General features: G+C 44.1%; 1 protein-coding gene across 1 annotated transcript in view; it reads right to left on the reverse strand.

Annotated features, from left to right (window-relative positions):
- Positions 1 to 13,503, reverse strand: part of SYTL2 (synaptotagmin like 2) — an 82,470-nt gene that overhangs the window by 53,738 nt on the left and 15,229 nt on the right. Inside the window, exon 2 of the mRNA XM_039514775.1 lies at positions 4,134 to 4,610. Within this exon, the coding sequence (XP_039370709.1) occupies positions 4,134 to 4,234 (101 nt within the window). The 5' untranslated portion in view covers positions 4,235 to 4,610. The remainder of the gene's footprint in view (positions 1 to 4,133; positions 4,611 to 13,503) is intronic.

A 13,503-nucleotide genomic window follows, 5' to 3' on the forward strand; every position in this document is an offset into this window, starting at 1 on the left:
TTAATTTTATTTTTTCTTAATATTTAACTATTTTAGTTAATTTTAACAGAAACAAACCTGATTTTTAAAAAAAACTTTAAATGTTAAACTACATTCAAAAATTCATACACTTGTTTTGTTAAAATATTATGTTTGCTGTTGAAGAAAAAAAATCCAGAATACATAACGCTGTTGTTTTAGTTAACTAAAACCATTTAAAATGTCTGTCTGGTGATGTTCGCCTCCTAACACAGCATGGCAAAAAAATCCTCCAAATATTGATTAACCTGTTGAATTGGAGATATTTATGAATCATTGGGAGGTGAACTATCTGCTTCAATTACCTATGGTAAACAAAATAACCAAACAATCGTTCATTTTCTGATATAGCTGTAAAACTAATCTGAAAAGTTTTCAAAATAAATCACTTTAAAAATGTATAGTGTTTACTTTGTAAAAATGAAACCTACAACTATCTCTGAGTTGTGAAGAATATGCATTAAGCTTATGACAACCAACAAGAACGCACTTTTATGTAGAAATCCATGATTAAATCAAATCTTCCTGACTAGTGATTTAATTTAAATCATGATTTAAATCGACTTGATTTAAAACAAATCCACCCTGCTAGTCAGCACTCCACATACACTCTTCCCGCCAACCCTGAAATTTCAGTACAAAGAATCTAACCTGTTGGAGCAATGGAATGAAAAGTCAGTCACAGGAAGACTGGGATAAAAGACCCAATCGTACCAGGTTCTGAGCATGATTAACTTGCACTGAAAGTTATGGGAGAGTTGAGATTGTGAGGTACTTGACAGAATCAGGCCCACAGTTGGGGTTGGTTTTTTGTTTTTAAATCCTTATGTTATAAGAGTCCTTAGGGTTGCATCACACCAAGGTAAATATTAAGGGACTTGGCCCTGGCACACTGTGCAATGGGTAGTGGTTGCAGACCGAGCTGCTGTCACATCAGAATTTCCATATCATTAGCCTCCCTCTCCATTTACAGAAGGAGTAAACAAATGAGAGCAGAAGCCATGACAACATCGCCTGCGATTCCAAAGGCTTCTGCTAGGGAGGACGGGCACATAGCCACGCAGGGTATCCGAACGTGAAAGCAGTCACATTTTGCTACTCCAGACACCATGGTGACAGCGGTCAGTCACTCTACCACAGGTGACCTCATCAAATCACAGTCTAGAACTTAGGACATCAGCGTATTTTTGTACATTGCGATCTCCTGAAAGATCCCTACGCTGTATTTACGCTGAACCACAAAATAGTAAGGAGCAGTTAGGGATTGCGCTGCAGCCAAACCAGAGCTCTGTCCTTAACCTACCTTACTGTCAGCCAGGGCAGCTCACACTGTGTGGCAACTACACTGGCCCTGTGAAGATCCCTTTCCCTATCCCTATCCCAGAACAGGGAACAGCAGAGACCGATTTCAAATTTTACTCCCAATTGTGTTTCTTATGGGGAGAGGGTTAATTTTGTTAGCTTCCTCTTTCACCTCCCTCCAGTAATAAATAGTATATTTAGAGAAGTAGTGTCAAGTCTTTGGACAGTTCTCTGCTAGGAGCTCTCACTGAGCTCACAACTCCATGCTCCTGCCCCACTCCCAACCATGGTGGCATGAATGTGCCTGTGCCCCACCCCAAATGGGGCGATGGAGGAAAGAGGGGGGACACTTTGCACACACAGACAAGGTGGGAGGGGTGAAAACTTTTTCCCCACGTGGAGTCTGAGGTTTGGGAGGTGGAAAGACCTTCACTGTCTCTTTTGGTTCTGAAGGGGAGACAATGCCCTCTTCCCTCCCCACACACATCTTGCTTCAGAAAGGGGGGTCGGGGGGGAAGCACGCACTCCATTCCCAACTCTTTAGTGTGTTTCCAGCCAGCAGAGGAAGAGCTGCAGGAGGGGCTCTAGTGTCTGCAGTGCCACTGTGCTGGCTGGGGGGTGGGGGGATGTCACTCTATAATCTTACCCAAAAGGTGCAGGAGTATAGGCAGGTAGTCCATGTGCACTGAACCCATGGGAGGTGGGAAGGAATGATGGGGTAAGCATGGGCCAGCCTGCTCATCACCACCTTACTATTCTCTCTGGGCATCTTCACAGCTCCGGGCCAGCAACAGTGGGTGCTGCTAGCAGAGATCAACTGTGCAGGCAGGATCCAGTGTAATTTTACAGCTATTTCCTTTTAAAGGGAATTAACAGCTCTGAGAAGTGTTTGTGACATTATCAATCAATGAGCATGCTGAGAACACACAATATGCAGATCGTGGGTAGATTAGATCGCTATCGTAGTTCTTTCTACACTAAGATCTTCTCTCTAGCAGCACAAAGATCATGTGAAGTATAAGAAATTATTAGTATAAGACTGCCATTATATACCCACAATCACCCCTCAGCACCTTGTCAAGGTGTAATGTTTACATGACATTCTTCATCTCAACTCTTCAGAAACATCTAAATCTGTGACATTTACACAGCCATGAAGCCAAACTTAGTTGAAGACCAAGACCAGGCAGTTATTTACAAGAAGAGGAAATCAAGTTTGTCGTGGTTCATGATCACGGTAGACAACTCGAGGCATAAGCTTCCAGCTTCCTCAGCCTGGCTTCTGAGAAACTGTTTTCTAATGAGGATATAAACCATATCTGTAATGAAACAGGCCAACTGATACTATCGGATACATTATCATATAGCCACGCGCATGAAAGCGCACCATCTTGAACAGGGCAAAAGCAAATGCATCAAAACTCATGAGATACGTTCAGACCACTAAAAACAGCAGTGTGTTGTATTTGGTGTTCCAGTGATTGCTGCTTTCCCCAGATGCTTCTTTCATGGCTGGGCGCCTGAGCAAAACCCATCCTGAACACATTCAACCCCTTGGGATTTGGTTTTCATTCCAAATTCGCCCCTTTTCTTCCCCCCAGAGACATGCATCACGCAAAACGATCCCAGGATTTGATTAGTGCTGACGTATCTAGAGCACAGACAAACATGTCCATCCTAACTCACTACATGCAAAAGCAACATCCATTTCTGAGGCAACAGGCAAAATTATGTAGTTAATATTGTTTAAGTTTCCCCTTCAGGTACTTCTAAGAACTGGACCTTTAAGAACAGCTTGTTAGGATGGTGATTTGTCCTGCTTTGAGCAGGGGGTTGGACTAGATGACATCCTGAGGTCCCTTCCAACCCTGATATTCTCTGATGTTAGGAATGTATTCTGTAATGGCTTTCAAATTCAGCCCTTCTACAAAAGTTTCTCATCCCAGATCCTTATTTCACTAAAATTATTGGTTTCCTATTTCTACGCTGTTTTTGCTACATACAGACACAGCTGTACAACCCAAAGCTCTGCCGAGTAACTGATGACTGAGGCAGCAGACCAGCAGTTATGGCAGCACTATTCTCCTGAAGAAAGGGAAGCAGCTTACACATCAAGGCAGCAGGCTGCCATCTCACCCCCTATTTGAGATGCCCACGCTCAGAATGCTTCGCAAGAAAGACCTCGGTAGAAGAGCACCATCCCCTGGTGTCATTACAGAGTGTTTAAATAAAATGTGGGTATCTGAGGAACATCAACTAAAGGAAAAAGCTGGGATCCTGGAGATACCAGCTGCATTTAAAAACAATTAAAGAGCGACATTCAAATCCCACCTCAGAAAAGAGTTGCAAATGCGTGTTTATAAAACATTCCAATTTTTCAGATTTTTGATTCCCTGTCCCATTTTTCTGGGAACCATTATCATAGCACCTGAACTGACTTGGATAGTCAATATAGTTAGTACACAAGCAACTCTATCACAAAGGAAGCTAAGGGCTGACCTACACTGGATTTCAGTCACAGATGTACTTACCTGTCTGGGTAGCAGTCCAAAGCCACTATAAAGCTTCTGTTTGCACTAGCACAGCTTACTCCTGCTTGAAACCAGGATAAGCTGCGTCCATGAAAGTTGTGGCCGAAAGCAACACTGGCTGTCTACACTAGGGGCTTGTGCTGGTGCAACTACAGCCACAGGATCCCCCCAATGTAGAAAAGGAAAGAAACAACCTTCTGCTTATCCCTCCTTGCAAGCAGGTAGCTGCCTCATGCACTAGCCAAAGATTTTATGTGGGCTGGGATTGTTTTAGTCTCTTACCTGACCCTCTCTTCTTCCTTTCTCTTGAGTTCTGCATCCCGTTGGAGCACCTTCATTATTGCCTCTTGTTCTTCCTCCGTTAGGAAGCTTAGGTCAATCATCTTGTTAACAGATTTAAAAGAAGCCTTTAGAATCCTAGAAGTCCTGGTGGGGGCTGGCCAGGAGTCAACGTGAAAGGTGCAAAAAAAAAAAAGAGACAGAAATCCCAGATCTGTGGGATTCACAAAATACTCCAACCGTTGGGACAGGGCTACAGTCAATGGGATAAAAAGCCCTTAACTTTGTTCTCTTGTAGGATAAATGGCACGCGCTTCTCTGGGCAAGAGGCTCTCACAACAGAGTGCTGCATTCCTGATTATTCAGATCACATGCATGTTGCGGAGGTGCCAGTCTCTCAGCTCTGCTTCATAACACAACAGTTCATTGACCAGGCATATACTGTTAATCCAACGTGGAGCAGCTTTAGTCAGACATCACCTACAAATGAGACAAGGAAGAATAAGCTCTAGCATTAAGAAGCAGGGGAGCAGAATTTTTTTTAAATATCTCATCTCAAGATCTGCAGTATGGGGGGGAAAAAACACACAAATGAAGCAGTCACTTCAAGTCAAGCCTGTTTTGCAAGTGTAAACCACACCCCTTCTGGGTGTGGTGTTCTGTCCCATCTAGTGGCACCAAGACCACTTAGAGAGAGAGAGATAAAATGATTCTGCTCTACAGCCTTAGCTAACAAGCAGTTTGCTTTTAGCTCACGTGGTAGAGACTCATGCATTAAGCTTTAAGATCCACAGTTTGATCCTGCCCGCTGACGACCAGGGTCTGTCGGTGTTACACAAGCTTATAACAAAATGGTCATTAAAACATATTTTTGGCCAATGCCATAACTTACATATTGGAAGATAGAGAATAAGTTCCTCCTGGATGTTAAATGTTAAAATCAGAGGAAGAGGACGACTAAAACTAAGATGATTTAAGGAAACAAAATCACAACCATAAAACTACTGCTGACTTCTGTGCCTGGTGCTGCGAAGTATGGACTGGGAGACAGAAATAGTGTCTAGTTTCAGACTTCCTACGTGACCTTGGGCAAGTCCATTAGCTTCTCTGTGCCTCAGTTTCCCCTATGTAAAATGAGGGTATGTACCAGGAGATTTGAGCAGTCATTCACTGATATTTGCAAAGACCCTCAGAAAAAAGGTGCGGGCAAGTTGGGTAGATAGAATGAACAGTATTGCCACCTCCAGGCATTCAAAAATTGAGAGTCGGGCACCCAAAAATCAAGAGGTGTATACATACATATACACACACACACACACACACTTTTATTTACTTTCTGGTCTTTGAAGGTCAGATTCACTTGGGTCATGTTTTCAATTCCTTCTCTGCAGCTATGAAGTCTTTTAAAAAAAAAAACAAAAAACCCACAACACTTCTGTTTTTAAATGAAGGCTGAGATTCATGACTCCAGGAAAGGCTGAGGCTTTAAAAAAAGACATCCAATATCACAATACTCATGATGAAATTTTGAGAGTTGGCAACACTAAGCTTATTATTTTTATGATTTCTACTCCGATAGCCTCAAGGAGCCCCAGTGATTGACCAGCACCCTGTTGTGGTAAACACTGTGGTAAACCATCAGTTTCTATAGGATTTTATTTTAAATTCTTTAAAAAGTTAATAGACTATACAATTATAAAGTCAGCTTCCCAGATTTGACTGAGACAGCAATAGCTTTGAAAGGCGTGTTAACTTCCCAGCTTCTCTTCAAGGGTGTGGTCAAAATCCTACCATTTAATATGTATATAACTCCCAATGACTTTAGTGAAAGTTCTGCCCAAACAACAGGGTCAGGTCCCAGGTTAGCCAAACCTAAATTCCTTACACAGAGCTGGTGCAACCCATTAGGCGACCTAAGTGGTCACCTAGGGCGCTAGCATTTGGGGGGCGGCATTTCGGGTTCTTCGGCGGCAACTGCAGCGGCTGGATCTTTGGCCGCCCTGGTCGTCGTCGTCATTTAGGTGGAGGGACCTGGGGCGGGGGGACGCAGAGAGAGCTGCCTGTGGCAAGTAAGGGGGGGGTGCGGCACGCAGGGAAACCGCTCCCTGCCCCAGCTCACCTCTGCTCCGCCTCCTCCCCTGAACACGCCACCCCACTCTGATTCTCTCCCTCCCAGGCTTGTGGCGCTAAGCAGCTGATTGGCGCCGCAAGCCTGGGAGGCAGGAGAAGTGGAGCGGCGACGGCGTGCTTGGGGAGGAGGCGGAGCAGAGATGAGCTGGGGTGGGGAGCTGCTGCACGGCTCCCTGGGCCGGGGGGAGCTACCACGGGGCAGGGCTCCTTAGGGCAGAGGGCTGCCACGGGGCTTGGGTGCAGGGGGGGGGATACAAGGTGGAAGTTTCGCCTAGGGCACGAAACATCCTTGCACCCACCCTGTCCTTATAGTAAAAGCCTTCTACTGCATGTGTGAGCCACTGCTCTCCACCGGAGGGTATCAGAACTGCTTATCTACACGTCATGGGTCATATACTGCTAGTGACTATACTCTCCTTGTGCTCAAGTGGTAGCAGCCCGTGTTTCCAGAGCAGGGGCATCAGAGTTCTATTCCTTCTGCCATGATGGAGTGTTGAATAACATGGTGCATGAAGTCCTAGCTTTCCACAGATCTTTTACAATATAGTTCCACAGTAAGGATTTTTATTATTAATACTATATAATCACATAATAAAATATGACCAAGTTGAGGCACTGCCTGCCCCCCTCCATTAGTAGAGAGAGCATATGGAATTTAAAAAAAAAATGAAGCAAAAATGTAAAACACTGGAGCTATCACACACATCTCATTACGTGGAATCAGTGGTGTACAGTTCTGCAAGAGCACACCATTTTAATCCCAGTTAACTTGCATCCATAAAGCACGGTTTGAAGTCTTGAATGCTGATTTGTTTCTATTCTCTTCAACCAAGGCTCCGGCCCCTACACCAGAGACAGTCAGAACCAGGGCCGGCTCCAGGTACCAGCTTGCTGGGTTAGGGTTAGGGTTAGGGTTAGGGGCAGCAGATTCTAGGGGGCGGCATTCCGCCCAATCCTAGGGCAGCACTGACGCTTGTTTATTTATTTATTTTGTTGTGTGTTTCCTGCTCTGGCCGCCCTGTAGGGAGCAGAGGAGGGGAGCGCCCTGCAGCAAATTTGGCAGGGCAGCCCGTGTCCTTCCCTCCCCACCGACCAGAGCAGCTCAGAGCCCTCCCGGCAGGCGGCGCGGAGGTCGGCGGCGCGGAGGTCGGCGGCGCGGGGTGAGCGCCCCGCTGAAGCCCTGGCTGCCCCCTTCTCTCTGTCCCCGCTCCCTTCCCTTCCCCCCATTAGACCGGGCACGCACTCTGCAGCATAGAGAGTCCCCTGGCTCCGGCCGCCCTGTGGGGTTTTTTTGTTTTGTTCTCCCCTGCTTTGCCGGTCGCGCCGTTCCCCCACCCCCGCTTTGCCGCTCCAGCCGCGCCGCAGGTTGTTGTTTTTTTTCCCCACCTGCTTTGCCGCTCCAGCCGTGCAGTTTTTTTTTGTTTTTCCCCCACCCTGCTTTACCACTCCGGCTGTGCTGCAGGGTTTGTTTTTTTTCCTTCCCTGCTTTGCCATTCCAGCTGCACCGTTTTTTTGTCCCCCCCACCCTGCTTTGCAGCTCTGGCTGTGCCATGTTTTTTTTCTTTTTTTTTCTTCACCTGCTTTGCCGCTCCAGCGCCCTGTTCTCCCCCCCACCCGCCCGTTTACCGCTCCAGCCGCACCGTGGTTTTATGTTTGTTTTTTTCCCCCCCGCTTTGCCGCTCCAGCTGTGCTGCAGTTTTTTCCACCCCCGCTTCGTTGTTCCAGCCACGCCGTTTTTTTGTCCCACCCCACCCCGCTTTGTCGCTCTGGCCCCACTGTGGTTTTGTTTTTGTTTTTTTCCCCTGCTTTGCCGCTCCGGTGGCCCCTCCCCGCCCCTTTTTTTTTTTTTGGCTTGGCATGGCAAAAAAGCCAGAGCCGGCCCTGGTCAGATCAGAGGGCAAAATGGAGAATGGCTAGCTTGTAGGGCAATTCCTGACTCTTGAGGCTAAAACTAGCTGGACACTAACTCAGGAAGGAATGAAAAGTAAGGGCAAAAAAGAAGGCAGTGGCAGAGAGCCTACTCCGGCTATGACTGGTCATACTAGTGTGAAACGTGGTTAGAGATGGGGAAATAAACAACTGGAAGCCCAATGAAAACCTCAGATTACCTAGACAAGTCTCAAACTATTGGCAGATAGGAAGTGAACTGGTCTCCTCCCTTGGGATATCTACCTTTATTAGAGGACTGTCAGAACAACATTCTGAGTTTTTTGCCCGTCTTGTTTCATCTCATCATTTGCCTTACACTTAGACACAAACATCTGGCAGGCAGAATCTCCAAATCTGTGATGGTATAATTAAACCAGTCATGCGACTGATCACCAAGTTTTCTCACTTTGATAACCTAATCTAGAAACGGCTGAAACAGGGGACTACAGCAAGATAATCTTGTTGGCATTACACAACAAGAAAACTTTAGTTCAACAGATAACAGTCCTTATTCTTACAGGCAAAAGACACCTGCAGCCAAGCTAATGCCTGCTCATGTTTCAGAAAGTAACATTGTAGGATACAAAGCTCATTAAAGAGGATAAATATGGTATAAGTTTTGCTCTGTTTACAACTCTTCCGAGCAGCCAGCATTGCAAAACAGCCTAAAATCTGTCTTTTTATGCCACCAGGAATAAAGTTCAGAAATTAGAATTTGGCCAACTACTCTGTTGGCAATGCACTAAGGTAAAAGAGAGTCCAATTCAATCGTCCAGTACGGTAAATGATTTTGCAGCCTGCCTCTCCACTCCCCCAACTCCAAACACACACCACTGCAGCAAACCGGTGGAGACTCCATCTAAATTCTTTGAATTCCAGAGGAAGAAGGTGCCATTTTTTTTCCATTTTTCTAACCATAATTCCACTTTAAACCCAGTGGACAATCTAGAGGATGTTGTGGCAGCCAAGTATGGCCCCTCTGGTTAAGAAGCTCTGACCTAAATACTTCAAAAAACCATTATCTGGGTCTCCCTTCCCTAAGGTGGATTCTGGGTCACCTACAGATCCACACATACATATTTATAGTCCAATTCAAATGATTCTTTCCTCCTTTCACTTGGAAGGACAAATCTAGTTTAGAAACAAGCATGGACATGATCCACTTCGACGGTCACTGATGAAGCGTGTCTGTCATAATGTACCAAGCTCCAGCCAGCATCTGTAGTGTTAACATCCAAGGCCCTTGACCTAATTGCAGATGTACATCTGCCAACACAAAGAGTAAATTATGTTGTAGTCAAAAAACCCAGACAGCTCTGAACTGGAATTATCAGGTAATTTTCTACTTGCCTTAGGACAACCAAGTATTTAGAAGGCTGTTGTAGAAAGATATGTTGCGACAAAAGGCCATTCTAGAAGAAATACAAGAGGAGACATAGGAAGAAGTTTTGCGTTAAATCTTAATTTGATTTAAAGGATTTAAATGTAATAAGATGGGCAGAGAGCACTTTACTAAGCAGGCTGGACTTCTTCATCCATCTTCCCTGAAGTTGTAGTTAGTTAAGTTGTAGAAACCAGAACCTCACCTCTTCCTATTAAAACAGCAATTCTGCGAGGCCTGAATCTCTACAAAGCCCTGCTGAACAGCTAGACAGAGTGCAGACCTGACGCTGGAGAGTGGCTACAAGCAGATGCTCATCACTCTGCAGTTACAGTCTCAGAGCTCTATCATTCCACTTTCCTTCCAGAGATTTCCTCTCCTACAGGTGACTGCTACCAAGTAGTAGTGAGTTCCTGATTAAAAACAAACAAACCCCCTCAACAAGGGCAAAAGGCCACCACTCATGGAAAGATACTACACTCTCTTCCTTCAAGAATGGGGAAATGTACTTTAAGAATGTGGCTCCAGATCTGCATATTAGATGCACTGAAACAGTTGCAGTATAATTGTGTATGTCTTTTGCTGCTCACATTAGACAGACTAGCTGATCCTCCTCCAGATAGCTTAGAAGAAAACTGTTTAAAAGAATGCTGCTCTGCTGAAACATGAACCTCATCCTGCATTCAGTTTTACCTCATGTTTTGTTTACTTAGAACCTGTTCCTACTCCCACTCAAGTCAATGGCAAAAGTCTGCCTGGGCTTAAATGGTGCAGGATCTTTAAGTGCACCCTTCGTGACTTAACACTTGGGTTAGCAATGAGAAATGTAATGCTTCACATAAGAAATGGGCACGGGAAACCATTCAAGAAGTTGGATACCCGAGATCACTGAATAAGTAGTTGTAAGTAACCCAAATTGTAAGTAATTTCTCAAACACCTAAATGGTATAAACACTGCATGACATTTGCCATGATAGCAAGTCAGTAGCTCACTGGAGACGCTGATTACTAGCAACAACTAGAGCATAACACACATGTAGTTTCCTTGAGTCGGCAAAGAACACCTGGCTGCATACACAGAAAAGATTCTGAGCCCATTCAGTGCAAGTTGGAACAAGACTGCAATTTGTTGCAGAAAACACCTCCAAACAACATTTAATACAGGAGTAAGAAGTGAAACTGTTGGCTTAGATCTATATCAAGTACCATAATTTAAAGCTAGATTTCCAAAGCCAGCAATATTTTGACACATCTGTATTTCAAATCATGTAAAAAAAATAGAATTCACAAAAGACTTTGGCTACAAATATTAGTCCACCATGTCATGAATTCTGAAAAGGGGTAAGCTTTTCAAAAAACAATCAGCAGCTATTTAACATAGCTGGAATGATTTAAGAGTGCTAGACAAAAATTTTTAATTTTAAATTCCCTGCCACCCATGTTTATTATGATTCCATGATTTCTCTTGAAAGGATTAACTCAAAAACAAAAAAACATTTAAAAGTCTTGTGCAAATGATAGGAACAACTGATCCATGATGCAAAACTTGACACTTCACTGAAAAGTGCGGACACATCAGTGCAGGTACAGCTGTTGCATGCCGTATTTTTTTTCTCTCCATTCCATCTCTGTAGTTCATGGACACCAAAAATACTACCAGTCACTGAAAGAGTAACACAGTTACATCGAGTTCTTAGACCACTGAGTGAAATATAGTTAGGCCTGAGAAATGGTACAGTTAACTAAGTAGGTGGCAGGTTCAAGAGATTTCAAATGCAACTAAAACAGTTTCCCTGTAACCCTATGATAGTTCTTAAAAAGATATAAAGACAACCACTTTTCACATCTGTTTGCCATGCAGAATAGAGGCAAACTCAAACACTCCGTATCAGGTTAAATGCAAGTAATGGCAGTTGACACAGGTGCTGTATTACCTCCTAAGCATCTCTTCAGAAACTAGAGAGTTTGCTGTTACTAAATTCAGTTTCTCAGTGTGTTGCCAACTCAAAATTATGAGTCTCTATATTTGGTGTTTTTTCTTACAGCTCCAGCTTCTGGAGGCTTGTGACAATCTCAGCTCCTGTTTTAAAAAAAAAAAAAAAAAGTTTCCAGCTCACATGGTTGCAGAGAAAACCTGAAGATGTACACCAGGCGCAATTTAAAAGGCTCAGGAACCCGAAATTAAATAAAGAGACCCCAGCATTTATTTTTAAAAGTTTGTCTTAAAAATCCACAAATCTCAATTGGGGGTGGGGGGCGGGGTTAATTTATGATGTTTGACTGCTTTTGGGTTAACAGTACTATGGACTATGTTGCCCAAACCTTAACTATGCCTTTTAATTTTTCATCCATGGCTTTAACTGGTTCCGAACATCATAATCAAGTTAGCCCAGTCAGTGGATCCTTGTAAACAAGTTACATCCAGATCCACTTCTTTTTTCAGCTCAGCGTTTGAGTGAAAGTCTTGAATTCTGCTACCCACGGTTCCAGACCCCAACGAGGTGCAGTAACCCCACACACCGTAGTTTTAAACATCAATATGCCGTGTGTGCGCGCGCATGTGTGTTGGGGGGGCGGAGGAGAAAGGGGGGAGAGTAGCACTGAAGCAGTTACTATTGACAGATTCTAAGCTTGCCTGTAGGACCTGAAATTGAGGAGCAAAGCCCTATCGTATGTTGCCTTGCCCCCAAGTCAGCCAACCCTCCCCTTGGATGCAGGAACCTAGAAGTGTCCTTAAGTGTGGTACATTGCAATATCATTTTTCAAATATTCCTCATGTGGTTGATCCAAGCTGCTAGCATTTCATTTGGGGAAAGCTGCCCTCCAGCATATGCCTTCTAATTACACAAGCAAATTGGAAGCCAATCCTACGCTTCCTGGCTGCCAGGCTTTTGGCAAGGATGCTGCTTCCCAGAGCAGCCAACTCCTTCTGTTGGTTTGAACAATCACAGGCCCGGCGGATAAGCAGCCCTTGTATTTCTGCCCAGCCCATGGTGCGCTCAGCTAACAGGGTTCCCTCAGGTTCTCTTATGAAAATGGAGGTTGTATTTATGTGCTCTCAAGTAAAATATTTTCCATTATGAACTACTGTGCTCCTTAAACTCCATGAAATACCAGTGCCAGTAACCAGGATGAGCTGGAAGCCAAGTTTATTGTATTTAAGGGAACAGGGACTAGGGGTGAAACAGAGTGTGCAATAACAATTTGCATCTATGTAGCAAACTCTGTTGTCCTATGCAAGAGTTAATCAAGTTTATCCTGACAACACCCACAAAAGGGAAATAGAATTATCCCCGTTTTATAGACTAAGGAAGCCAAGGAAAAAAGTTAGACATTAATAAGTACTTCACAACATTGGGTACGCATCAGCCGCCCATGTTATGCAGGAGGTCAGATTAGATTATCTGTTCTGGCATAAGAGCAAAGGCAACCACTCCCTTTCCCCAAACACTCTGAATCTATAACTATAGGTATATAAAAATAGAACCTAGCTTTTTTTTTTCTGCCTAGTTTTCTTTCCCAGAGAAACTTTTGTGCGACAGCCCCAAATAATCCAACCACAGTGACCAAATCTTACAGAAAAAGAAAGACAAGAGGTGCAGATACACACATCAAAACCACTCCAGCTGTTTCTATACCTCTCATGCATGAGCAGCTGCTATCGGAATGTTTGCATGATGATAAAATCCAAATGGAGTGCTAATAAAGCCTGAATACTAATAGTGCCTTCGGTTATCTTGCTGTATGTTGTGCACCAACACGTATGTTTAATCGAGGGGAGCTGAAGAATTTCCTAGTAGCTGTCATTTATTCCCCACTTCCCGCATCTAGAGATCTTTTCTGCATAACTCAATATTGATTTTTGGGCTAAACTGAAATAAGCCTTGTCAACACATGTATACTGAAATATTTCATTCAGTTTTTGAATGTCCT

The sequence above is a fragment of the Mauremys reevesii genome, linkage group 1, assembly GCF_016161935.1.
Source record: "Mauremys reevesii isolate NIE-2019 linkage group 1, ASM1616193v1, whole genome shotgun sequence".
Lineage (NCBI taxonomy): Eukaryota > Metazoa > Chordata > Testudines > Geoemydidae > Mauremys > Mauremys reevesii.